Source organism: Botrytis sinoallii (assembly GCF_014898435.1).
Source record: "Botrytis sinoallii strain Bc 23 chromosome Unknown BSIN_018, whole genome shotgun sequence".
NCBI classification, from domain to species: Eukaryota; Fungi; Ascomycota; class Leotiomycetes; order Helotiales; family Sclerotiniaceae; genus Botrytis; species Botrytis sinoallii.
Window position 1 is genome coordinate 477,033 of NW_024066045.1, and position 23,186 is coordinate 500,218.

The window sequence follows — 23,186 nt, forward strand, 5'->3', positions numbered from 1 at the left end:
GAGCTAAATCATCCTTTGGGGAGATCTTTTTGAGGTCAGGAGGGGAAAGGGGAGAAACGTGTAGAGATGCATAACCCCGGAATCTTAATCTTGATCTTAATTCAAATCGTGGATGGTGGATTGTAAGTTGTCAGTTGTATGGATGGAATAGAATCTGATTTGAATAGATTGAAATTTTTTGGGGGGTTCACCAGATTGGACATTGATTTTTTGTTGGTGCTGTGGGTTTGGGGAGGGGTGTTTTCTTTTCCCTGGTTCCTTTGATGGATGAGGAGGAAGGGGAAGGACTGTTGTTTGGTTGGTTGATGGGCTGGAGCTGGGATTTGGACGGCAGTGATGAGAATTAGAGATGCCATTTGGGAGGTTGAGGCGGGGACCTGGAAAGCTAGAAATCTGGGATGGTGAGAGGAGGAGTTTTGTAGTGGCGAGATGATGAATTAGTGAGATTGTGGAATAATGGGATTTGAATTTTATACAGCGATTTGATTCTAGATGAAGAGGAGGATTAAAGATGCAAAGAAACTAACTTCGCGGCTCTAACGGATATTTGAGGTTAGTAAAGGAATTAGAAAGTGTGTTTGGGCGTTCTTTGAAGGTTTCTGGGGCGGCTTGCCTGGTTGGGGGTAGATATATACATAGGCGTAGTGCCAGAATTGGAGATTTGGGGAAGATTCTTTTTACTTCCTGGGATGGATGTGATTAGTTTGAGGTGATGGAGGTGATGGAGATGGATGTACTTGTAGATGGTTTTGGGCTGTGGAAGTGCATCTGGTGATGACTAGGTATGCACAGTATATTAAGTAAGTTCAATGGATTTTGTATGTATATCCTGGCGTGCGTTATATACACTGGCAGCGCTTGTTTTGTAAAATCTTATTATCTTTCTCTCCAAACCCCTTCGAAAATATTAAAGGGCCCCAACGCACGACATCAATATCGAGGACATACGACTGCACGCGTAGTTTTAGAGCCCTTCTGCCCCCATTTCAGGGTACACGATTATCTGATATCGACAGACCGAATTCCACATGCAAATGCTACTATATTCACTCGTTTCACTGTCTGAGGTATGATTTGAGTACAAAGCTCATTATTTTCAGGGAAGTACACTAACTGCAATACTGTCATGTCCTGCATAATATTCCACTCTCTTCCGGACCTCAATCAGATGAGCTCCACCTCAGGGCATAAGTCCCTCTTACAAATGGTAAACTTTCTGAAGAAACCCCCCCCTCCCAAAGCAATTCGTCCTATCATTTTATCTCCGAATCCTCCCCAACTGGTACTTGCGGCTTTTCTGACAAAGGCTTGTGCAACCAAACTTTCGCTGGCATCCATGGTCGTGGAGTTTCATAATCTACACAGTCGTTCAAGCCATATGCCACAACACCGGGGTACAATACCAAACTGATAGGTTCGCCTGTTAGCGTATTTTCGATATCTTCTTGCACGCTAACGTGGAGAGCCATCTGGATGTCATCGATGTGGAAGAAAGAGTTCAAATCCTTGCGCGTGACTATTTTGAGCATTGATCGTCGAGTCCAGATATGGTAGGCTAGACCAGCGGCCTTCTGGTAGATCTTTTGAAGCCTGGCCGTTAGTTCTGGGGTTTCAACGAAGAAGCACCGAGCCGGGCTGTTGAAGAAACTCTCTGCTTGAATGTTTGCTCTATCATTAAGTAAAGGTGGTATCTTGAGTCTGACAGCCTCAGCTTTGTCATTTTTCGAAGCCTCCGGGGACAATAGCCTCATTGTATCAGAGCGCCATCTATGGCATCTGCAATATTCCCTACACTTGTTAGCTTGCTCGTCTAATATAGAGTAAACATGCATACATGACAATCCCTTCTCATAAATAAAATCCAAGCTCGTTGATTCATCTCCGAGAAAAGAGAATGGCGACGAGAAAACATCCGTGAAAAGATGGTGAGCAAGAAGGGCTTCGAGCAAGAATTTTTTAGCCCGTTTCTGAGGTAGTCCCTCAGGGAGTACATCGTTTTTGAAGACCATCACTTTCGATAGCTCTTCCCTCAATGCATCTTTGGCCTGATATTCTCCTTGAAATAATTCAGATAAATCATCAAGCCGAGAGTCGTCACTGGTTGCACTCCGTACCCATTTGCTCATTTCCGCCTGGAATACGAAAATTTCATGGGCAACGGCATCATGGTCGACAGGGAGCCATGTCTCCGCTCTCGATGACTTGAAGGCCATCTCTTGGAGGGCTAGTACAGCTTGATTGCATTCTTTTCTGTCCTGCTGACTTCTCTGCTGGAGTTCTGACTCGTGTTCCTTTAGGTCGACTATCTCCTTCTTCAGTGTTCGAAGCTCTTCATAACTTTGGTGCACCTCGTCTTCTAATCGTTTCAAATTTCGGCCGCTAGCCATTGGAAAATCATGAGACTGGGTTGATTTTGAGACATAAATCGCGTTAGGCAATGGCTCTCTAGGTAGAACGCTTGTTGGTGGGGTTCGGACCCTATTTTGATCAATGTCGTGATCCGTGTGAGATAATAGGGGGGTAGCTTGAGCGTTCAGGGTAGATGGCAAATTTCCTTCGAGCTTGCCAGGATGTGTAGCATGTATAGAACAGACATCTGCCATGATAGAGTCGCATTTTCCAACGCCTGTATGCCTTTCAACCTCAACAAATGGTGAGACATCATGACCTATGAATGCAGGTGCAGGTGGCCTGTTTCCTGAGTTCGCAGAGATCGAAGATGTGGTTTTCTTCAGGGAAGGTCTATCCGAAAGAACTTCTGAACAAGGATTCATTGCCTCAGTGAACCCAACGCGCAAATCTTCTACATGATCTACCACAGAACATTCTCCATCCTTAGTTTTGTATTTGGAAGGACAGGTACTGTGGGGTTTGAAGCGGGCGGTCATCAGTCGAACCCTGCTAGAAATTGAGGATTTCCTGAACGGCCAAGAACTGTTCTGTCGCTTTTCATGGCATGATATCGTCCTCCGTTTGGGGTAGATGTAATCTTTTCGATTTTCACTCTTCATTTTGAGGATGAACTGGTGAAAACTGGCTTGAAGTCCCATATTTTGCGATTTTCTCTTTTAAGTTAAAAACTTGAGGAACATGTGTAGCATTTATGGCAGTCAGATAATTTCAGTACTGTTCTTTTCCAATTGAAGTTACCGATACAATTCGACGGGTTGTGTGGAATTTTCGCCAACCGTCAAGGTAGCAGTAGAATTGTTTCATAGTATGCGGCCTTCAGAGACATTCCACTGTGCGTGGCAAGCTTTGGAACTCTCTGTTTTGGAATATGCGAGATCCGTCATTTGTGCAAAACATACGCGTTGGTATAACTTAATAAGTTAATTCTCATTCCCCCCAGAAATGAGTGCATCAGACATCCTGAACTCCCATATCAACGCAACACCAACGCCAGCGCAAGACTCACGTAATGACATCTCAACTTCCTGGTGATATTTTGGGTCCCAACATAGCAGTTGCTACAGGGTTACCGCCACGCCATAAAATCATTGTCGCTATAGATTTTGGAACTACATTTCTGGTGTGTATTATGACCAAATTTTTCCCTCCTTGCTCATACGTGTCTAGGTATTATTTATGGCCTTAGCACCCAAGAAATTGGCGATGAACTTAGCATTGTGCCTCTTTGCTCCCATCACAAAACCGAAAAGCAGAAGATCCCATCCAGGATTGCATATGCGAGAGAAAATCCAAGCCTCCTTAAATCAGACAAATGGGGCTTCGACGTGGGACCAAAACTGATGTCATGTTCTTGGACGAAGCTCCTTCTAGACAAGAATGCTGTCTTTGGCGAGGACGACGATATAATCTCAAAGATAGTCATCGATGAAGGAATGATGCACTTGCCACCACACCGAGACTGCAAAGGTGTCTGCGAGGACTTTCTCCATGAGTTGTATGTTGCCTTTGCTGGACATGTCGAAAGAACGCTTGGAGTGGACGCCTTCAGAATGTCGCCAATAGACTGCTGGATTAGTTTGCCAGCCATCTGGTCTGATGAGGCAAAGCATGCCACCTTGGACGCTGCCAGGAAGGCTGGATTTGCAGCAAACCCAATGGATGAGGTACACACAATTGCGGAACCGGAAGCGGCAGCGATTGCAACTTTGAGAGAGCTAGCTGCACCAGGAACTCTCAATGCTGTGCAGGTAAGCTATTGCAGCATTTCAAATAATTAATTAAATGCTGATCAATGTCCCAGCGCGGTGATAATGTCTTGATATGTGATTGCGGGGGAGGAACTGTCGATATTACCACATACACAGTCACTTCGGTTGCGCCGAAGTTGACTTTTGAAGAACTTTGCGTTGGAACTGGTCAGGACATCCACTCACTAGGAAGGTCAATCGGTCATCTAGGCCCTCTCTTGTACAAGGAATGGCATCTACTTTGCAGCGAAGCACAGCTAAATATTGTTATCATAGGTGGAAAGTGTGGCTCTACCTATATTTATCGTCACCTTCACGCTCTCTTATCTGATCGTTTCGGCAATGCTTTCGACAGCATCCCATATTCGAGAAAAGGTCCTGGAAGCGCTCTGATGAACAATTGGGAGGAGATTAAGAAATGCTTCGGTCTCGCCACTGAGAATGCTAGCACCTTCGAACTAGGTCCGCTTTACCTTGATTTGCCAAGTTCGCATCAATATGACAGAGACGATAATTCTATCTTCCTATCACTATAAGTTGAACTCGATTTGCAAGTGTAAATCCCCATCGGTATAGTTTTCCACTCCAAACTCAGACTAGGAGTAAGGATTAGACTTGGCAGTCCTGCTCATACATTATCGCAAGCTTCTGACATCTTTCCAGTGAAGACATGAAGTCCGTGTTCGATCCAATCGTCGATCGGGTAATCAAACAAGTTAAAAAGCAGGTCGACCAAGCAAAGCGCCAAAGAAAGGCAAAAATCCATGTAAGTTTCAACGTGACCTTGCTAGCTAGTCGGCTTCATTTTCTAACTTCCATGAAGCGCATAGCTCTTGTGGGTGGAATGGGAGCTTCAAAATATCTATACAGCAGATTATTGTCGTGGTGTGCTTCAAATGGACATATTGAGCTTCTATGCCCTGAGAGCCCGTGAGTATCTTGACGTTCCGGTGGCTCGACGCGTCTAATCTGTAAAATAGTGATCTCGCAGTTTTAAGGGGTGCTGGAATTCGGGCACTCGAAGGACTTGCGCCTCGCGTTAAGTACGTTCGTCGGCACTACGGCTTCCGAATCAGTCGTGTCTTCCGGGAATTTATCGATGAGGAAAAGCACGCATACATCGATGAATACTCGAATCTAAAGTATTGTGCAGGCCGAGCCATATGGTGTGTTTCAAAGGTAAGAGGGCTCCCAAGATGCTTATGATGATAGTAATTCTAATTCTTATAGGGCGAAGTGATAACTGAAGGGTCGTTTCATTCAGAAGGTTGTTCGTCCCCCTACAGCCCTGGAAAAGCCATTAATTCTACGGTTGAACTTTATTCATGCGAAGGAGATCAACAACCTGATAGGATGGACGATCCACGTAAGTTCATGGCCCTTTTCTTGATATATGTTGACTAACGGGTAAAACAGGCGTCAAGAGCGTTGGCAAAATACCTTACAACTTCCCCGCAGATTTCAACTTCGGCATGGACAGCAGGTCAAGATTCAACCAGCGCCTTGACAGGATGGTTCATGAGTTCCATTTTCAGATCCAAGTTATATTTGGTGACAGAGGAGCCAATCTGAAATTCCGGCTCGCTGTTGGTGGTAGAGTGGTATCCGACACTACCATCGAATTTCCTGAGCATTGAAGTGCCGATGGTGAAATTACAATAAATACTCATAGATCTTCGAGGTTGATGAGGAGGGAGAGATAGCGAAAGAGTGACATATCAAGAGTTTGAGTTTAGATGCTTGCGTAGAATTTGGGGTTTCAGTTTTGGTTTTAGTCAACGTCAGCAATAAAGAATGAGAAATGTCTCAATTGTGTGGCTCTGTGTATCAATCGTTTCAATATCGAGTGGAGTATTGTGCTTTGTCCTAGGAGTGACATCAGCATTGGTATGTGATTGAGGTCATCATAGCATTTGCCTGTGTACTTGCTGGCTTGTTCTAGCTATTTTTTTGGTAAGAATACGGATCTGAATTGATTGTTCGGACATGAATATCAGGACTGGGCAAAGAGTAGGGTGTACCACCTCTGCTCCACTCTACAGACATAGAAATATCCATAAGTATTTAGCATGTGAGATTGTACATGAAGTAGATGACATCACATAATTCAGAGATTACACAACTAATACCAAACTGATGTCAACTAGGTAACAACTTCACATTGTCCATTAAAACTAAAAACTTATTCAATGAGACAAGTGACGTTGTATTGTCAAAATATCACCCAAAATATATCAAAGTAACAAATAAAAATGACTCCAGCTTTAAATGGAAATGTAAAACAATCATATGATATTTATCTTTATCTACCAGTAAACCTGCACTCGGAAGTGATCATCCGGTCGTACACATGATTACCTTTTGCTCAATTGATGTGAATTGCACAAACATGCCCCCTAGAAGAAACTGAGGAATAGACAAAATTGAAATATGACATGGAGAATAACAATTTAGAACATAACAAAAAAGAATCACCCAAGTTGTTGGACTGACATCCAGATTTATGAATGGACAAAAATCAACCAGCGATACATTTTGTAATTGACAGTCAAATCACATCCCAGATCTGAGGCGCTCTATTGATTGAAGAGCCTCGCCGTACTTGCTTCTGAATTCGTCTCTTTGCTTTTCCATTTCGTCGCGCTCTTCAATTCGTTGGGCTATTTCCCCGCGTAACCCTTCTAGCACAGGTCTTAGCTGTTCAGCGAAATCGTCTAGGTAGGGTTTGACGAGGTCAAGCAAAGTCGCTCTGTCGAAACGCTTAAGCATTCTTTCACCTAGAGCTTCTGCGCTCAAATCACTTCTGGGAGGAAGAGTTGCTGGCTCCAAGTCTTTCGATGGTCGGGGAGGAAGAGTCTTTTCCTCAAAATCTTGATCGGCATCCCCGGGCTTAGGAACATGAAACCACACACCTGCACGTCGGTACTCGTGGAACTCATGCCACCATCTCTTCTCATAGTAACCTATATCTGCAAGGCCGAGCCCATACCTCAGGATCGCAGGCGAGCAAACCATAGATATTGGCTGGCCATTTGGATTGATATCGGGACTTTGGTAGACCCTGTCGACTACTTTCATGTAGGGATTCTGGAGATCAAATGGCTGGCCCAAGAAGTTGGAGGCGTCAAGAAGCTTTATCATTGGTTCCCTACCCCAAATCCTGTAAGAATGCTCGGCGCCCTGCATATACAGATCCCCAAGTTTCTGTAGTGCATCCGGGTGACCTTTCATGATATATTTGGCGGGACTCCGCATAAAGTTTGTAGCTCCGGAGATTGCAGCGTTGCGCAAGAGCTTTTTTGTTTCCGATTTGACCAATAATTCATCTGGAGACTTGCGTAATGGATGAATGAGTTTTAAGGTGTCTGCACGCCAACGTTAGGAATGCCCTAGATTCCCTATGCATGGTTAATTTTATGTAACCAACGCTTGAATTGAAAAACCTACAGATGTTGCCCAACGACATGATATCGTTGAGAATTCGGGATGTTTCTTCACCTAAGAAGAAGAAAGGATCGGGATAGACAGTCGTGAACAAATGATGGGTAAGCAGAGCTTCAAGAATAGTTATTAATGTTCTGGGTTGTCCCCGAAGACCCTTTGGAAATTCCTGTTTGTCCGGTCCATCCAGAAGGACTATTTTCGCTACTTCTTTGAAAAAACACTCACGGTCACTGCCCTGGAGATCGTTGAGTTGAGAGAGATCTTTTGCTTCTCTTCTACTCCAAATTCTCATCTCTACCTTCAGCCTGCCAGAAAGACTATCACTAACATTGTCATCGAAAGAATGATGCCATTCGAGTTCAGATGGTTCAAATGGCGATCTGGGGGGAGATTCTTCGCGAAATTTGCGCAACTGCTCTAGCAGTGCGTCCCGTTGCCCTTTGAGCATTTTTATTTCCATCGGGAGATTGCCTCCCGCCTGTAATACAAATTCTTCCGTCATTTTGAGATTATGTTGATGATTTTCCGATATCCTCAACTATTGTCATTCCGTCGATTATGATAGAGTTAGTTCTGAAATTTCCCAGTTACCTTAGACAAACTGGATTGAAGAAATTATCTCGAACAAAATAGGGAAAAAATCCCTTTGATTGTTAGCGAAGCCACCAAGTGGGAATAGTCATCAAAAGAGAGTCTTTGTTTCATTTACCAGTCATACTTGAATTGGTTAACAACATTCCAATGTATGCAGTTCATCAACCCTCCCCTGACGCTTTTGGTAGAACCTAGCATCGGAGCTTGAGTTTTAGAAAATCAAGGCCAGTGTAACTACGAAGCCATCTCTATGTGAAGAATGTGGAATGTGGTCTAATCTCAATCGCCAACGTCGTATGGACCATGCTGATGGCGGCTCGGACCGGAGGACACCGAATATGGCTTCTGGTACATCTCGGAGGAACTCCCGTGGAAGATGGTACCTGACAGCTGACCATCGATCACTACCAAGCGTTTGGTAAACGTTAGTAAACCTCATTGAAAGTTAAATTCGAAAGGAGCAATGCATCCATGACGCCCGGGCTATTCTTGGCCGAGTGAGAGCGTTTACTGGCGCGACTGACAAACAAGATTGGTGATTGAAGAGTTCAAGAGTGGGACAGAAAATCGGCACACCTCGGGAGTCGGGAGAGGGATGAAGTGGAAACCTTCGTGATGCGTAAACTCTTGGAAGACTCTTATTAGTTTCTTGATTCCTTGTTTAGGATCTCGAAATGGAAAATAAAATTTCCGTTGCCATCCATGATACCTCTACGTGCCGAAGATGGGGGAATGTTTGGAGCCGACTGACTCAGCAAGAGAATTAGATTGTCACGTGTCGTATGATCTTCTCGAGATTCGATCTGATGATTTTGGGAAAAAATCATCCATTCGCGCGCATTGTTGTGCTGACTTACTGAACGATGGCAGACAAAAATGGAAGGAGAAAATGAAAGGAAAAAGAGAAATGAACAAAGAAGGAGGTATGCAACCGGAAACAAAAGGCAAGTAAAGTCAAAGGGGTGAGAAACTTTCTCGCACTCACGTATACTCCGTTCCGTGAGGTACAATAACCCTTGCATGGCTTGTGAACTTTGTGGGGCAAACACGTTTCGTCTTGTTATTTTCGTTTCTAATTGATGGGATGGCAGCACAACCCATGTTGAAGTTTCCCCAGATTTTTATGGTTTGCGTTCCTGTTAGCGAGACGTCTTGATTGGGAAACTTGGCTACTCCGCCTTGGTGGAACATGAACAGATCTGGAGCCGTCTTCCATCAACACGAGAGCTTGAGCTAAATGAACTCTTTTGGACATAGTAGTCATGGATAATACTGTAATGCAATAATATCCCTCAACAAGTGTCGAGGAGAGCACCAGGTCAGAAGATGAACGCCGTTACATTGAAGCCACAAATAAGTCAGATGAAGGACTAGGTATGCTGCTTAGGGGAAGTCAGATATACAATCACTTTTTAAAGGATCATATACCGAAATGACACGCCTGCCTGAGATACGAGATCGGGAACTGGACTGGATTGAGAATTCTCCGGAGGTCATTCTTGAACCTGTCTCCCTGTCGATCCATCTCACAGACTAATGACGCTGCCGTCCTCCTCGGTGTGGAGCCGCAAATATCCACTACGCACACTTGAGAGCGTCCTGTTTATTACCGCAAGTGTACTTCGGTTACAAACATGTTGATCAAGTCGGCTAAATAGTGACCACTCCAGGCTCAATTTATATATCTTCCGGAGAGATCTGCCACGATAGAAGACGGGACATCCTTCTACATTCTTTCGCATCTACTTCTTTTTGCACGTTCTCAACCATGAAGTTCTTCTATTCCGTATTGGCCTTTGCGCCACAAGTCTTCGCTGCTCTTACTTACAAAGGAGTCGACTGGTCGTCCGTCTCTGTTGAGGAGAAAAGTGGTTACACTTACAAAAATACCGCTGGTACTACACAAGCCCTCGAGACTATTCTGAAAGCTTCAGGTGTTAACACTGTGAGACAAAGAATATGGGTCAACCCTTCCAGTGGCCAATACAATTTGGCCTACAACTTGGCTCTTGCAAAACGCGCCAAGGCTGCTGGATTGAACATCTACCTCGATTTACATTTCAGTGATACATGGGCCGACCCAAGTCATCAGGTAAACAAATCTGCTACTCACACCATTTCTTTAAGAATCAAGACTAACTCCTTTCTTCACCAGGCGATCCCCTCTGGCTGGCCTACCGATACCGTTGGAAACCTTGCATGGGAAGTTTATAATTATACTTTGGCAGTCTCGGATGCCTTTGCCAGTGCTGGCATCTCTCCTTCGATAATATCCATTGGCAATGAGATCCGCGCTGGACTTCTCTGGCCTATTGGCACTACATCCTCCTACTACAACATTGCCAGTCTCCTCCACTCCGCCTCCGCCGGTATCAAAGACTCAACTCTTACCACCAAACCCAAGATCATGATCCACCTCGACAACGGCTATTCCTGGAGCGAACAACAATATTTCTACAAAACCGTTCTCGCAGCAGGTCCTCTCCTAACCACCGATTTCGACATGATGGGCGTATCCTACTATCCATTCTACACCTCCACCGCCACCCTCGCAAGTCTCAAGACTTCCTTAACAAACATGGCTTCCACATGGGGTAAACAACTCGTAGTCGCCGAAACCAATTGGCCATTCGCGTGTCCATCCCCGGCATACGCTTTCCCATCCGATGCAACATCGATTCCCTTCAGTGCTGCAGGCCAAACAACCTGGATTAAGGATGTTGCAGCAATAGTCGCGGGAGTTAAGGGTGGAGTGGGACTTTTCTATTGGGAACCTGCGTGGATCAATAATGCGGCTTTGGGAAGCAGTTGTTCGGATGCTATCCTTTTCGATCCCAAGGGAGTTGCTAGATCTAGTTTGTCGGCTTTTGCTAGCATTTAGACTTTAATCTGTCGGACCTAAGATAATGGAAGGGAGAAAGAGGAAGGGGAATACGGATTATTATTTTTTGTATTTACTTGAACTTTAATATTTGTATATACAAAATTTACTTTGGTATATAACTGGAATGTAAACCGCCGTTTTGGATCATAAACCTTCGCCATGCTTGATAGGACGCGCTCAAGTAAATTAATGACCTGCATGATGCGAATGCTCTAAATCATTCAAATAGCTCGAATTCGACTTTCATCGAGAACGATCCAATTTGCGTTCCCAGTAAATCGATAAGTGAAAACATACAAGTGACATTACATGCAAACATACCTAGCAATCGATGGTGGGAAATTTCCATTCAAAGTATCTAATTGCTTCTGGGTTGAGATCGAATGGGATCATTAAAATCTAACATGCCTGAGCCAATCATTGACCATCACTATCACAAGAGGATTTGCATCCCTCAAACAGCCTCATAGTCTAATATTCTCATTCTGTCGTAAATACACAAACAATTCGCAATCATATGCTCCAGGTATCCATACTCCAAACCTTCGCAAAAGATTTCAGATGAACCACGGTACAAGAGAGTATGTCGTCCCTCCCTTCCACCTATATTCATTGATCATAACTCGTCAATCATTAATCATTTCTCATGGAGTTTCGAAAAACACATTGAGATCTGTTCACCCAATAGTTCAAATTCCATGTGTGGAGCTTCTGTATCGTTGACCGAGGCTAAAAACTTCAATGCACTTTCTTGCGCAGTCTTTAATGGAGTTAAATATTCGCTCTCGACTCGCGACATCATTCCAGGAGGAATGATATTTGCATTTTGCTTTCCTACGACGAAAAATAGAAAATTGAGTGCGGCCATGTGGACTGGAAATGACTCTATCAATTCATCACTCAATTCTTCATCAGATTTGTCGACAAGCGTCGAAAGATTTGGGAAGATTTGGGATTGTGTCTCCAAAAGTGCAGAGGTGGTAGAGAAAAAGGTTTGTGTTTTCCTCTCATGAGCTGTGATCAACTCTTCCTTGAGCCATGTGATTGCAGATGCCTTGAGTGCTATCGCGCCGATTTCATCCGAAGTTCCCTTCAGTGTCTTCGATATGAAAGTCAACCTCATGGCATCCACAGGATGAGCATGTAGGATGGCAGAGGTTAATTTGTGAGTACAATAACGGATGCCAGGAGAAGGGTTTGTGGCAGACCATAATGATAAAGCCCTTAGATGTGCCATATAGTCATTGTCTTTGAACTCCCCAGATACAAATTTATTGGAATGTTCCAACCATATCCCAATTGCAACTACTGCATCAGCAATGGCAATAGATGAGCCAGCCGCAGTTTCGAAAAATCGGGCAACCAATTTGGCATGATCAGGGAATATAGACATGACTGGTTCTGGTGTCTTCGACTTGAACATGACGGATGAGAATATGAAAGAAGTTAGAAGAAATAGGCAGCCAACAGGGGAAAGTGGAATGTCTTCAGGCGAGTCCGGTAGATCATCTTCGGGATTTGGAGCATGTGCAATGGGTTCTTTTGAATGGATAGTATCGAATAAAAGATCGTAATTGGCCAATTCGAGATCGCGAGCAAGGGACTAGATGAATTAGAATTGTCATATTAAACACACAGTATTGGCACTTACCACAAGCTGACCAGCAACTGTTTCTCGAGTTTGATACTCGGGCGTGGTTTGAAATGCCTCTGCCAAACTCGTTCTACCTGCTACAACTCTTTTTGGATCAAAGGATTCCTGCAATCTTCCGGCCCATTCTAAAGGATACACATCGATGTACATTTCCAGCATATGCGTCACAAGTCCCTGCAAAAGCTTCTTTTGTATGGCAGATTCGTAAGTATCCTCTTCTTGTGCTTCTGGGTCGGGTGCCGGAGGCAAATTTGATTCTATCTCTGGGCGCATGACGCTGGCGATACTGAGACTCGATTTACGTCCCGGTAGTGTAGGTCGCTTCTTGCCCGAGACTATGTGCGCAAACTTGCCAATCGCCATGACAGCTCGGTGTGAAGGATGGAACGCTTGCACAATGGCATGTATGGTAGTTGCTAAGAAGCGCGAAGGATGTTTGGTTTTGATTCGAGGGTGAATGATGGAAAGAAGGCTAAGTATGAAACAGAATCGATCGAGGTCGTTTGATATCGCTGTTTTATTCTGATTTTCTACACCATCTTCTCCCCCATGCCAGTCATCTTCAATTCCATCTAGGTCTAGCCTTTTCAACTCTGCTAGAATCGAGATGATGAGTTCCCTCGGATTGGCAAGACGTGCAATCGTGATGAGACAATCATCCGACCCGGGAACTTCCAGAAGAATAGTCATAGCTTCCCAGCCCACAATGTTGGCGATATCAACATCTTGCAACACGTCGTTCAATGCAGCAAGAAGTTGCGATTGTAGCTCTGGAGTCGGCTTTTGTTCTATTAGTACTAAACGAAGGAAACTTAAATACGCCATAGGATCTCCTGCAGGCGGTGCAGTAGATCTGATATCGACGACCGGATCCGGATCTGACTCCATATTTGTTTGCAAGTATGTAAAACGAAAAGAATGGATTGATATTGTTATGGTTATGGGGATGATAGGGAAGTCGAGCGTGGGGAAACGGCGGCAGAAAGTCTCTGTGGCTTGCGAAAAGCGGTGGGGTCGGATGAAAAAATAGCTGTGGCGTTCCCTCCTGAACGAAATCACCGAGTACCTACTCTCGCCAACATGATAACACAGCCTACTGCCCATTTCGTCAATGGATCCACTCGCCGGCTGACAATGTCACCTCAAGATGAGAGCGTTGAACTTCCGTGAAGAATTATTCGCTACCATGCGTAGAATATGATACAGACCATTCATCGACCCTTACCTTTACCACTCATTCTGAGTCAACCTTCGGCGCGTATGCGCGTATCACAGGTTTATGAACCACCCTTGATAGTCTCCATGTTTTGATGGCACAGCATCGCACGTAGCCTGATGTATATGTTGCCATGTTGTTCGAAGATATGTTCTTCTCCTTATGTTCTCCTGCTTTGTATTTTACTCAGTTCTCGATGTTTTACCCAACTTTGTTTGTGTCATCTTGTATGAACTCTCTGGTATGACAGTTCCCTAATGGCGGCCTTTGGCTGGTCAGTCGGCGATTTGGTTTCTGCCATTTCTGTTGTTGCAAAAGTATCCAGAGCACTCAAAGATGTCGGTGGTGCAGCCGATGACTATCGCGAAACCGTTTTATTTCTGGAAAGTCTGAATATAACATTGACTACTCTACACGGTCTCTATGAATCAAACGTTGATCCAAGTATTTTATCAGGTGTGCAGTCACAGCTTGAACTCGTACAAAAGCCCATCGGTGTATTCACTGAGAAAGTCAAACGCAAGCTTGACTCGGTTTTCAATAGTACAAAGAAAGATAAAGGAGTTCGCACAACGCTAAAGAGGACTTCGAGTCAACTAGAATGGGCATTTTGGCTAGATAAACAGTCTCAGGTGCTGAACAGAAAAATCCTTGTCCCTTTAACGGGAATTCAGATTCAACTTGGCATTCACATACAGTCCGTTCCTACCCCCATTTCAGTCTATTTTTTTTAATCATATTGCAGCTCTGTGCTTTCAACCATTGCCGATGACTTTACCACGAAAGTAGAAAAAAAGATTAATGATGCGTTTCCGCTATTGCTTCAGCAAAACCTGGCACCAATAGTAGCTTTAGAGCGTCGTCGTCACACTGAAGAGCGCGATGCAAACACGGCGATATACCAAAAGATCGAGTCATTGCCACAAATAATCGCTGATACCGTGGACATATCGTTGGATAGAGCCCAACAAAAAGATAGTCTTCGTTCAAAAAAGCTGGAGGATTATTGCTCATTGATCATTGAGACGATTGATAGGGTCGAGGAGAGGTTACAACAAAACAACGACCACGCTGCACCCAACGTCTCTGCAGGCACCGAGCCACCTTCCGAAGGGCCGCAAATCTCGTCGCTTCTCATTTCAAATGGAAAAATTCGTCGAGCAAACTCAAAACCTGGTGAAGCTCAACAGACTGAATATAGTTCAAGAGTACCCGTAGAGTCACTTCTTAAGAGCTTGACCCGGCACACTGCCGATACTAGCACTCCTGGTGTCTCTGAATTGAACCATAACCAGCAGCCGACCCTTGAATGCCCATCTGCTGCAATTGGGCAAGCTTGGGAAGAGACCGCAGTAAATTTCAGAAAATTGTTCGTGACCCAAATCATACTTACTATCATTCCCGCTAACAAACCGAAGAATTTCCTTGCTAATTCAAGCATTTCAAGAATATTTTGTTGGATTATGGTATGACACTCATCCTTTTGAAAAATCTTAACTCATTATCATTAGGCCGATGTTTGCATACTTGCTGTATCAGGCGAAACTCATGCAGAAATGCATATTTCGCCTGCCTAGTCTACTCGCTAAAGATAATATAACCTTCGTAGATGCTCTTGGAAGATCTAGACGAATCCCGTATATGACTTACGGGCACTGGGAGGTGATTTTACTATACGTTTGACAGAAATCTTGACTAATATTATGAGTGTCAGACCTTCAACAACTTTGTCCTGGCGGATTTTCAGAAGATTCCCGGTGAAAGTCATGTCCAAAAAAGCCGGTTTGAACTTCTAGCTTCGGATGGTCTCACTACTCTCAATCGGTCTAATTGGAAATCGTTTGTACTACCCAACGTCGAGATCTCAATGGTTGTGAACTTAAGCCTCTCTGTACGTGATGGCAGATGTCCGAAATGTAGAAGGCCATCTGACATGACTGTGAATGGAGCTATATCTGCAGGATTGGCTACTTGGTAAGAGACTCGATGTTTTGTTGGTTTTTCCCTTCTAACTAATATCAGTAACAACCTGGATTGTCAACTGAAATTCCGATTGGTACCATACATTGATCGCGAGTCCGAACTTCAAACAACAGTTCAGAACAAAGACTCTAACACTTCTTCTGTTTCTGTTTGGCTCGAGATCGCTAGTTCTTTGAAAAAGGTTCAATATGCAAACCTGAGGGAAAAATCAAACGCCCTTGCCTTGGCAGATACAAGAGGAGATAATCCTTTTCCTCAATCCGACGGACCTGAGCCTTACAAACACTTGCTAGGAGTAAAGCGCAAAAAGGACACTGGGTCTTACATGCCAGATGAAATCCGCTCGCACACAAAAGCGTTGCAGGAACTGAAGCAGGAAACCACTGAGTTTGAGCTTTATTTCAAAAGTGTGCAGTGCAGAATGTTTTCTCTGGAATGCGAGATTTGCGGGTATTTCGATTTCAATCATATGCACGAACTAACACGCCATATGATTCAAGCTCACACATGCATATACAGTTGCCTCTTCGACTTTGCTGGCTGTCAGCATGAGTTTGCTCGCGAAGATCAATGGAAATGCCACATCACATCAGATCACCTCAATTGGTTGTGCGATATAGGTCAATGCCCAAACGAAAAGGTGCATCCGATCAATCATTACAACAAAGACGGATATTCTGCTAGTAAAAAGAGACACGCTGTAGCACTTCAAAAACGGGCAGATAGAGCCAATGCGATTTTACAGGCTTCATTAAGGGAGAGAAAAAGCTTACCTTCAAAATTAAATTGTCCGGTCAAGGACTGTGAGATTTCATTTGATGGACAAAATTGTTGGGATGATAGAATGGATCATGTTGGAAAGCATATCATTGGCAATACTATCGAAAGAGTTGGGTATTTGTGTTCGAAGCGCTTTTTAGACAACACAGCTGATGAACTGTTTATTGCATGGGCTTTGAGTGAGGGTATTGTACAAAAAGTCGGGCGAAATTTTAGACTGGTGATTCCAGAGTAGTTGGTCTGTGTCTTTCTTTGCAGGGGACCTGGAATCTGGCGTTCGGTTGTTTGTGATGGATATCATGGAGAGATAAAACTTGTGGTAAAGCTTGAAATCTGCTCAAAAGATATGGATCGGCGGGACGTAATACCCTGGAGTATGTAGACAACTCTTTATTTATTTTTATTTGGGACGTCTAATAAATGATTTAACGACCACGTCTGGAATTGTTCCGTACCGCATTATGCCATAAAAGTATTTTCGGATCTTATGCTCTCCTTGCCACTCCTCCATAGTATCTCTGATAGTACCTCCCCGCTGCCCAAAAGTCCTCGGATTACTCGGAAGCATATGGTCCTACCATAATCAACAAGTCTCGCCTTATCCTCATCAATAACACTCAATACTGCCTTACTCCCCAGAGAGTACAGATATTCTGCCCCGATAACATGATTCGCAAGATTCTCAATCATCCTGTCAAACTCATCCATCAAAACAATCTGATCCAAATCCGGTAAGACAGAAGGTCGGAAAAGGAAGCTAAGTCTCTCGATCTCCAGCAGCGAATCCTACTCGAGTGTACATATGAAGCTCTTCGATAGAAGGATATGCGGTTATTTATCAGGTCTCTATCTGTTGGAACATAACATATACCACTACTCCAAAAACATATCCAAGCGAAGAGTTACGCGACCTTCCCCCTCACTAACCGACTATCCTACTGTTTTCACATCGCCGGACCAAGAGACACAATTTTACTTTGTTTTTCTATAGAAAAATGGCTCAAATGTTATTTGCATAGCATGATTGGTCAACAAGCTATTGATCTCATTAGCGATTTAATCACGCGCAAAGGAGACAATTGTCCACGATTTCACAATAGTGATCTCTCAACTCCCAATCTCTCCCTTCATCACTCTCCAACTTTTCGCTATTTGCGACATCGATTCTTGGTCGGGCAGAATTTTCGATTAGTGTAAATGTCTTCTCTTCCTCCCCTCTTCTCCCTCACGAATCCTCGTCCTGTTCCGGGTCCCCGCTTATCTATCCCTCTCACTACTAACACAGTCATCACAATCTTCAGAACATCTAATTACCCTCAACCAGCTATCAAAAAATAATACCTCGTCCCCATCTACTCACTCCACTTTATCACCCCGTCTTTAGATCCAAACATTCCACCATCCGGAAAACAATCCAAGTCTGTATAAATATACATTAAATAACTAATCATCCTTCATATATACTACTCAGTTAATAATGATTATCAAAAATATATCTAGATATCTTCTCTTGATTCAATTTCCACAGTCTTAATATCAACACAATACTTATCGTACCTCAAATCTTTATATATATATATAATAATATGGAAAGAGATATAAACGGGTATGAAGGAATATAAAGGGATATAAAGAAAAGATAAGGTATGGATTAGATATATAAATGAATGAATAAATAAAAAGATAGATAGATAATTTCATAGCAATTCCAATCCCAATCTCAATCCCATTCTCATTCCAAAATAACATTATAAGGGAGTTGAGTTGGGAGTGCATTATGGGATGGGGGTTATTGGTAAGATCTTACCTAGTAAGTAAAAGTTTGGGAGGACTGGGAGGGTTTGGTTTAGGTACTGGAAGATTCTATGGAAGGGGAATAGGTATGAGAGGAGAGGGGAGAGAGGGGGGAGAGGGGAGGAGAAATAAGAATATCTAAGGGATTGGGATTTAGATAGTTGATTGGTTTGGTGAAAGTTGGAATGGTGTTGTGAGAGAGATCATGAGTGAGATGGGGATTGGAGATTGGAGATTGGGGTTATTGAGGAGGGGGATTGGAGATTTTGGAGGTTTGAGGAAGATTTGAGGAAGATGAAAGGGGAATAGGGAAGAGGGAATATGGATAACAGAAGGAACACTAATGTTTAAGGGACTTGTGTCTAAAGAGTAGCTTTTCTTGGGTGAATAATATAGAATTTCGTTTCGGTTAAAGAGGTGTCCAGTTAAATCATACACGAAATTGAGATGTTTATTCCTCACAGAATCTTCAGATTAATTTTCATGAAGATTTTTATGGTCCTTACACCATCTCATTAAAACCTCGTCAACTTTCCTATAGTAAATCAACAAATTCTCTTTCAACAAAACTATTCCCATACATACTCATCTTTATCCCAGTCCAATGCATTCCACAATAAGCTTCCCTCAAAAATAACGAAACCTCCAGCTACACAATAGAAGACTACCTAGGTATTTACACAACTCATTCAAGCACAATAATCTTCGGAGTCTCCCTTTTGACTTTCTTCACAGACCTACTCCCGTTACCATTACCCACACCATCATTCACAACATCTCGCTCCGAAGGATCCAGACTTCTATCTCTCTTTATTCCAGACACATATCTCGAACCTTCATCCGAACTTTCGTCTCTTTCCAATTCACTCTGCATGAGAGACTTGAATTTTCGTTGTTTCCTGAGGGATTTGTTCTTCTGCATAATTGCTTCATCTCTCTCGGCAATCGCAGTATTTTTCTCAATCATCGCTTTGTCTCTCCCCATGTTTGCTCTCTTAATCTGGCTGTTGGCCTGGGAGATCCGCTTTTCCAGTATTTCTTGGTCGGTTTTCAGTTGTCGAATGTCTATTTTCATCTTGACATCTCTCTTTTCAAGAGCACCAATTCTCGCGTGTGCTTCTTTAAGATCAACGATTGCAGAGCTCTTGATTGTAGAGTTCTTCATTTGAGAATCCGAGAGCTTTTCTTGAAGGGTTGCATTTTCAGACTTCATGACATCTCGTTCTTTCTTAAATGTCTCGAGTTGGACCGCCTGAGCGGCGTGACTTTTTCTGGTCTTTCTGAGATCTTCTTCTAAATCCGCATTCTTAACATTTAAATCTGCAATCCTAACGCTAAAGGCATCTGTGTTGGCTTGTGGTTTGGCGGAATTGGACATCCTCTGAGTTTTGAGTTGTTGAAGCGATTGTGTGAGCCTTGCTTTTTCTAACAGGGCATTCGTGAGTTGCTTTGATAGACTTTCCTTTTCAATTCTCAGGGTGTTAGAATTAGATTTGAGCTCTTTGATCTTTGATGATGCTTTTTCTACATCTTGTCTCAGAATTCTGCGACATGACTCGGACTTCTCGAGTTGAGCTTCGATAGAAGTGGTGTCATAGGACATTCTATCACGCAAAGATCTTTGGAGAATGATATTTAATGCTTTATCCAATCTGTTTTCTTGAACTGGCAAATCTTCATTTGAATCAGCGTCAGAAGCTGGTAGTAAACATAGTTGTCTTGGAAAAGTCCTCATTTTCTGTTTTATTGGCTGTAGCTAGCATCCCCGTCAACGGTTTGTTGGAAGTTGGTTTTATGGGCGAGGGAGGAAAGCCGAAAAATGCTATCGGGACTTTTGCTCTTGAGATCTTCGGAAAGTATGATTCTGTCGAAACGAGTCCTGCGAAGGTTATCTCGTTATCACTTGATGTGGAAGACACTATCTTTTGAGGGCATCCGCAGTTTGCTATATCTGCAGTTTCATCATTTGAAGCTGTATCTTCTGATAATACAATGTTAGTAAAGACAAGATTATCAAATAATAGTACATATGGGTGGGAACATACTTCGTGTTACATGCTCCGAGTGCTTGTCTCTACATGTACTGTCTCGGTGTAGGATGACGTGTGATTCCAGATTAATATTGTGAATGCGAGAGAAAAATACCAGCTTCGCTATCTTCCCAAGACACACGTAACTCTCCATTGTTGTGACCATGTGTGAGTTGGATCATGCGGGGCATGTGTTTAAGACACTTCCTGATTTCAAATATCAAATCTGTTCCTCCTTTCTCTTTATCTGCAGTAGAAAGTCCCGTAGTGATGTCATTTTTGTCAAGCTCCCGTATTATGCGTGCGTGAAGGTAGTTGATGATGTGTTCACAAGTGAACATTTGGACTTTGACGGCACGATTTGAAACTGCGTGCCTGTGATAGAAAGCATTCCATGTTCTTATCCCTATGGATTTGTTCAAAACTCATATAGCTTTGTGGAGAAGAAGCCTTGTTTTATCCGGTTTCATGTCGAGACATACGTCAAGATCGATATCATCTCCGTCTTTGACACTATTTCAAAGTTTATTTCGTTATATAGAGATAAAATGGAACGTAATGTCCACAGAAAGCTCTGACAGTATGGCGTGTCTAGAATTTTGACAGTATCGAGGCGACAAATTTCTCCCTCTGGTATTCTGATGGCGTCATTACACTTGTGTATTTCTTCAAAGCCTTCCATAATTCGTCAGACAGAGGAACGGGTTCTTTCTTCAATACGGACTGAATTTTCTGTGAAGTAACAATTAGTTGATGTCTCAAACGAATCAGTAGAATCTTGAATACCTTGTCAGAACATGATGCACCATGGTAAAATTTCGTCCCTTGGGGATTCTTTTCTTGGAGCTGGTTCCAAAGAGTCTTGGCCACAGATTCAGACATTCTTGTTGAAGCTCCATTTATGTCCAACCAGTTTTGTTTTGTGTTCTGAAACATGTTGAGGTATCTGTCGACATTATTTTTGCCACCGCATCTCACGACCTCACCCCACACTTCATCAGCCGGTCTGGCAGCTGACTGGCATCCCAATTTCTATCTCTATCCAGCCGGCCCGATAGAAGTCGTAGCCATACTTGTATAGGTGTGGAGATGACAGTTTTCCCAAATAGACTCCTTTCAAATGGATTCTGCCTCTCAAGTCTGTCTCAAGATGACAGCACCATACTTTGTCTGGATAATTTCCTTGGGCCCAGAGCAATTGAAGTAAAGGTAGGTTTCCAACCATTGCTTTGTATGTATCTCGGTCAGCGGACTTCCAGAAGTACCATAGACAGTGCCTATCTTGACAGAGACATCCTGCGAAGGATTCGGAAGTCTGAATTGAGTTTCATCTGGGTTCTGTGGCAAGTCCTTGTCTCCATCCTTCGCGTCGACCTTGCTTATTCCACAATCTACTACTGTTTTGTCGTTTGTTTTCCATTTTAAACGCCAATAATATCCTGAAGCGGTATTCTTATTTGATAACTAGCACGGCGGAGCATCACCAGTGCGGCAATCTTCAAACCTTCGCCATACTTTCCTGAAAGATTTTCTTTCAAGTCTTTGTCTGTCCAACCCATTTTTAGAGCTTTCCGAGATAGTTGGCTCTGATAATTGCAAAGTTCCAAACATCCTTTACCTTTGTCAAAATTCAAGAAACCAAGAATTTTTCTAGATTCAGGATGATGAACTGTGATCTTGTGCCCCATTGGAGGATATTTCATGAAAATAAAGCGACTTCTCCATGGAGACCGAAAAGGATTGTTTTATCGCGTCTGCCCTGTAATATCATCTTTCGTAAGCTGAGGATATACATTTGGATAGATCTGAGCTTCTATGAATAGAGCACTCACCAATTCAGAAGCAATTCACGAAATGCATCTATCAGGTTCCAGTTCTTAGCATATTCGATACCTATGCTTAGAGTTTCATTGTGAGTTTTTCCTGTCCAGAGATCGTTTTGCTCATTGGGAATCACAATGACTCCTTCGTTGTCCCCATTTTGATCGGCCATTGCTGCAGAAGGTAAGGTCACACTTCGCTCTTTTCTTGAGATTTGGACGTAATGTTGATCTGAATTGATCGCGTCGCATTCGTAAGATAACCGTTCTCAAATGACAGAGAATTGAACCTTCAGAGAAAAAGAAATTTGTAAAACCTTCACAACTTGTAATCAGAACGTTGGTAAAGGTTGAACGAAGCTGAAAATAAAAACACAAAAACCATAGAGTCGAGTGGGGAAAAGATGTTGTAAAGATCATACAAGTCGGGATACCTAGGTAAATATTTTTTTCATTTGCGAAAAGAGGGGTAAGAAATTTTGTGAAGCTTGACAATTCACTGAAGATCGTGATTTTATATTGAAGACTGAGAAGATTTGCTGTATATGTGGATGAATTCGGATGATTGATATATGTGAGACTTACTGAAGTAAGTGAATAATTGACTGTGCGAGATGAGGAAAGGAAATGAGGACATCAAGGAGGGAATAATTTTTCACTTTATCGATATTCAAGAGATTTGAGTAGTTTTGAGAGAGGAAAGAATGCAATGTGTTGTGATGTGATGCGATGTGATTGAAGTGAAGTAAGTAAAAAGATTATCAGATCAACTTTTCATCTGCAACTGAGTTCTCCCCTCTCTTCCCTCTCTCCTCTCAAAACGAAGA

The 23,186-nt window shown here is 43.0% G+C and overlaps 8 protein-coding genes across 8 annotated transcripts; 3 read left to right on the plus strand and 5 right to left on the minus strand.

Annotated features, from left to right (window-relative positions):
- Positions 1–1,253: 1,253 nt before the first annotated feature.
- Positions 1,254–2,888, minus strand: EAF02_009114 (uncharacterized protein; the record flags this gene model as incomplete). The annotated part of the gene is made up of 1 exon (XM_038905162.1): positions 1,254–2,888. One exon carries the CDS (start codon positions 2,886–2,888, stop codon positions 1,254–1,256), a length of 1,635 nt encoding a protein of 544 aa, XP_038755059.1.
- Positions 2,889–3,421: 533 nt separating this feature from the next.
- EAF02_009115 (uncharacterized protein) lies at positions 3,422–5,797 on the plus strand (the record flags this gene model as incomplete). The annotated part of the gene is made up of 8 exons (XM_038905163.1): positions 3,422–3,536; positions 3,580–4,160; positions 4,214–4,646; positions 4,829–4,926; positions 4,984–5,090; positions 5,141–5,339; positions 5,391–5,526; positions 5,577–5,797. 8 exons carry the CDS (start codon positions 3,422–3,424, stop codon positions 5,795–5,797), a joined length of 1,890 nt encoding a protein of 629 aa, XP_038755060.1.
- Positions 5,798–6,713: 916 nt separating this feature from the next.
- Positions 6,714–8,106, minus strand: EAF02_009116 (uncharacterized protein; the record flags this gene model as incomplete). The annotated part of the gene is made up of 2 exons (XM_038905164.1): positions 6,714–7,525; positions 7,608–8,106. 2 exons carry the CDS (start codon positions 8,104–8,106, stop codon positions 6,714–6,716), a joined length of 1,311 nt encoding a protein of 436 aa, XP_038755061.1.
- Positions 8,107–9,966: 1,860 nt separating this feature from the next.
- On the plus strand, positions 9,967–11,079 carry EAF02_009117 (uncharacterized protein; the record flags this gene model as incomplete). The annotated part of the gene is made up of 2 exons (XM_038905165.1): positions 9,967–10,290; positions 10,354–11,079. 2 exons carry the CDS (start codon positions 9,967–9,969, stop codon positions 11,077–11,079), a joined length of 1,050 nt encoding a protein of 349 aa, XP_038755062.1.
- A 640-nt stretch (positions 11,080–11,719) lies between these two features.
- On the minus strand, positions 11,720–13,624 carry EAF02_009118 (uncharacterized protein; the record flags this gene model as incomplete). The annotated part of the gene is made up of 2 exons (XM_038905166.1): positions 11,720–12,685; positions 12,734–13,624. 2 exons carry the CDS (start codon positions 13,622–13,624, stop codon positions 11,720–11,722), a joined length of 1,857 nt encoding a protein of 618 aa, XP_038755063.1.
- A 336-nt stretch (positions 13,625–13,960) lies between these two features.
- Positions 13,961–17,150, plus strand: EAF02_009119 (uncharacterized protein). The gene is made up of 6 exons (XM_038905167.1): positions 13,961–14,649; positions 14,698–15,321; positions 15,371–15,418; positions 15,464–15,614; positions 15,667–15,926; positions 15,975–17,150. The coding sequence occupies exons 1-6, from the start codon at positions 14,210–14,212 to the stop codon at positions 16,948–16,950; spliced, it is 2,499 nt and encodes an 832-aa protein (XP_038755064.1). The 5' UTR covers positions 13,961–14,209; the 3' UTR covers positions 16,951–17,150.
- A 2,044-nt stretch (positions 17,151–19,194) lies between these two features.
- EAF02_009120 (uncharacterized protein) lies at positions 19,195–20,880 on the minus strand (the record flags this gene model as incomplete). The annotated part of the gene is made up of 3 exons (XM_038905168.1): positions 19,195–20,227; positions 20,283–20,490; positions 20,655–20,880. The coding sequence occupies 3 exons, from the start codon at positions 20,878–20,880 to the stop codon at positions 19,195–19,197; spliced, it is 1,467 nt and encodes a 488-aa protein (XP_038755065.1).
- A 793-nt stretch (positions 20,881–21,673) lies between these two features.
- EAF02_009121 (uncharacterized protein) lies at positions 21,674–22,532 on the minus strand (the record flags this gene model as incomplete). The annotated part of the gene is made up of 3 exons (XM_038905169.1): positions 21,674–22,003; positions 22,055–22,151; positions 22,372–22,532. The coding sequence occupies 3 exons, from the start codon at positions 22,530–22,532 to the stop codon at positions 21,674–21,676; spliced, it is 588 nt and encodes a 195-aa protein (XP_038755066.1).
- Between the last annotated feature and the right edge of the window lie 654 nt (positions 22,533–23,186).

Bases quoted from the DNA above. Each gene is read 5' to 3' on its own strand.
- EAF02_009119 (XM_038905167.1), top strand. From the start codon at position 14,210: ATGGCGGCCTTTGGCTGGTCAGTCGGCGATTTGGTTTCTGCCATTTCT. The intron at 14,650-14,697 runs GTCCGTTCCTAC...ATCATATTGCAG, and splicing joins CAACTTGGCATTCACATACA to CTCTGTGCTTTCAACCATTG. The intron at 15,615-15,666 runs GTGATTTTACTA...TATGAGTGTCAG, and splicing joins TGACTTACGGGCACTGGGAG to ACCTTCAACAACTTTGTCCT.